This window comes from Amphimedon queenslandica, unplaced genomic scaffold, assembly GCF_000090795.2.
Source record: "Amphimedon queenslandica unplaced genomic scaffold, v1.1 AMPQUscaffold_1105_Cont26880, whole genome shotgun sequence".
Taxonomy (NCBI): domain Eukaryota; kingdom Metazoa; phylum Porifera; class Demospongiae; order Haplosclerida; family Niphatidae; genus Amphimedon; species Amphimedon queenslandica.
In genome coordinates, this window is record NW_003558547.1 from 1 (window position 1) to 1109 (window position 1109).

Genomic DNA, 1109 nt, shown 5'->3' on the forward strand with positions numbered 1-1109 from the left:
TATAGAACCATTACTTTCCAATTTGTACAAGTACAAATCTAACAATTCTGAGAAACAGTCCAAAGCATGCCCCACATTAACTACATTCATTGTAATCAACCACCATGCACATTAAATGCTCTATATAGTTTTACTTAGACAGGTGGGACTACTCTACAACTTGTCCAATTTGTACTAGTACAAATTGGATTTCTAGGAAGAAATGCATTGACATAAAATGCCTGATTATAGTCTACTACATATTAGTTGGAGCTAATTGTTTTGTTTATGATATACTCTTGGAATTATTAAGAGTAATCTGTCAACTGATCCATGGATTTATTACAAAATGAAGTATAATCAAATGTTTCTGTATTGTTGCTACTCAAACAGAATGGGTGTACATAAAAAATAAATTATATAATATTATTCTATCCTGCCATCACTAAAAGATATTTCTGTTATAATATAAAATAGTTTATAATCCTGACTTGATTGACCACACCATAGCCCAAACTCAAGCTTCAATCCCTAGTTTATCTTTGACTGCTTTTGCAGAGCAAGCCATAACAGAGTTCATTAGTTTGGCTAGTCCTAATTCTCGTGACTAAAAGAGAGAGGAATCATTTTAAGTTAAACTAATATACTTACCTTTTGCAAACCGCGTGAGTTTCTTGATTTTAAAACGTGTACAAACTCCTTTCTACTTAATTCACCATCATCTAAATACCAATAATAATAGTAGCAAGAGTACATAATGGCTATGATAGATATTTGAAATAATCATGAATGTGCTTATTGATCTAGCACCTAAATCCATGGAAATTAATCAATACTTAAAACTGACTATTTTCATCGAAAATTGTGAAAAGGACATCAACAAGATGACTGCTGACAGACGAGCCAGTCACAGCCTTGCAAGCTTCATTGAGCTCAGCTTAAAAAAAGAAAATTTAATAAAAATAGTGCAATAGAGAGGGGGAGGAGCTAGTTACCATACCGTACCAGGTGTTATAGAGGTTCCAGCTGCATAATACATACCCAGTGCCGTGCAATTTAGGCTAGTTTGCTTTGCACATAATTTTAGTTTCATAATTTTAGTATTTTTAGCAATCATGAGTGTTGTTGTA

General features: G+C 32.8%; 1 protein-coding gene across 1 annotated transcript; it reads right to left on the reverse strand.

Annotated features, from left to right (window-relative positions):
* Positions 1-259: 259 nt before the first annotated feature.
* Positions 260-1026, reverse strand: LOC100635755 (calcium uptake protein 1 homolog, mitochondrial-like). The gene is made up of 4 exons (XM_011411190.2): positions 985-1026; positions 827-916; positions 631-701; positions 260-586 (listed from the first exon to the last, which is right to left on the reverse strand). The coding sequence occupies exons 1-4, from the start codon at positions 1016-1018 to the stop codon at positions 497-499; spliced, it is 285 nt and encodes a 94-aa protein (XP_011409492.1). The 5' UTR covers positions 1019-1026; the 3' UTR covers positions 260-496.
* Positions 1027-1109: the final 83 nt, after the last annotated feature.

Bases quoted from the DNA above. Each gene is read 5' to 3' on its own strand.
- LOC100635755 (XM_011411190.2), bottom strand. From the start codon at position 1,018: ATGTATTATGCAGCTGGAACCTCTATAACACCTG. The intron at 702-826 runs GTCAGTTTTAAG...ATTGGTATTTAG, and splicing joins CACAATTTTCGATGAAAATA to ATGATGGTGAATTAAGTAGA. The intron at 587-630 runs GTAAGTATATTA...TCTCTCTTTTAG, and splicing joins ACTCACGCGGTTTGCAAAAG to TCACGAGAATTAGGACTAGC.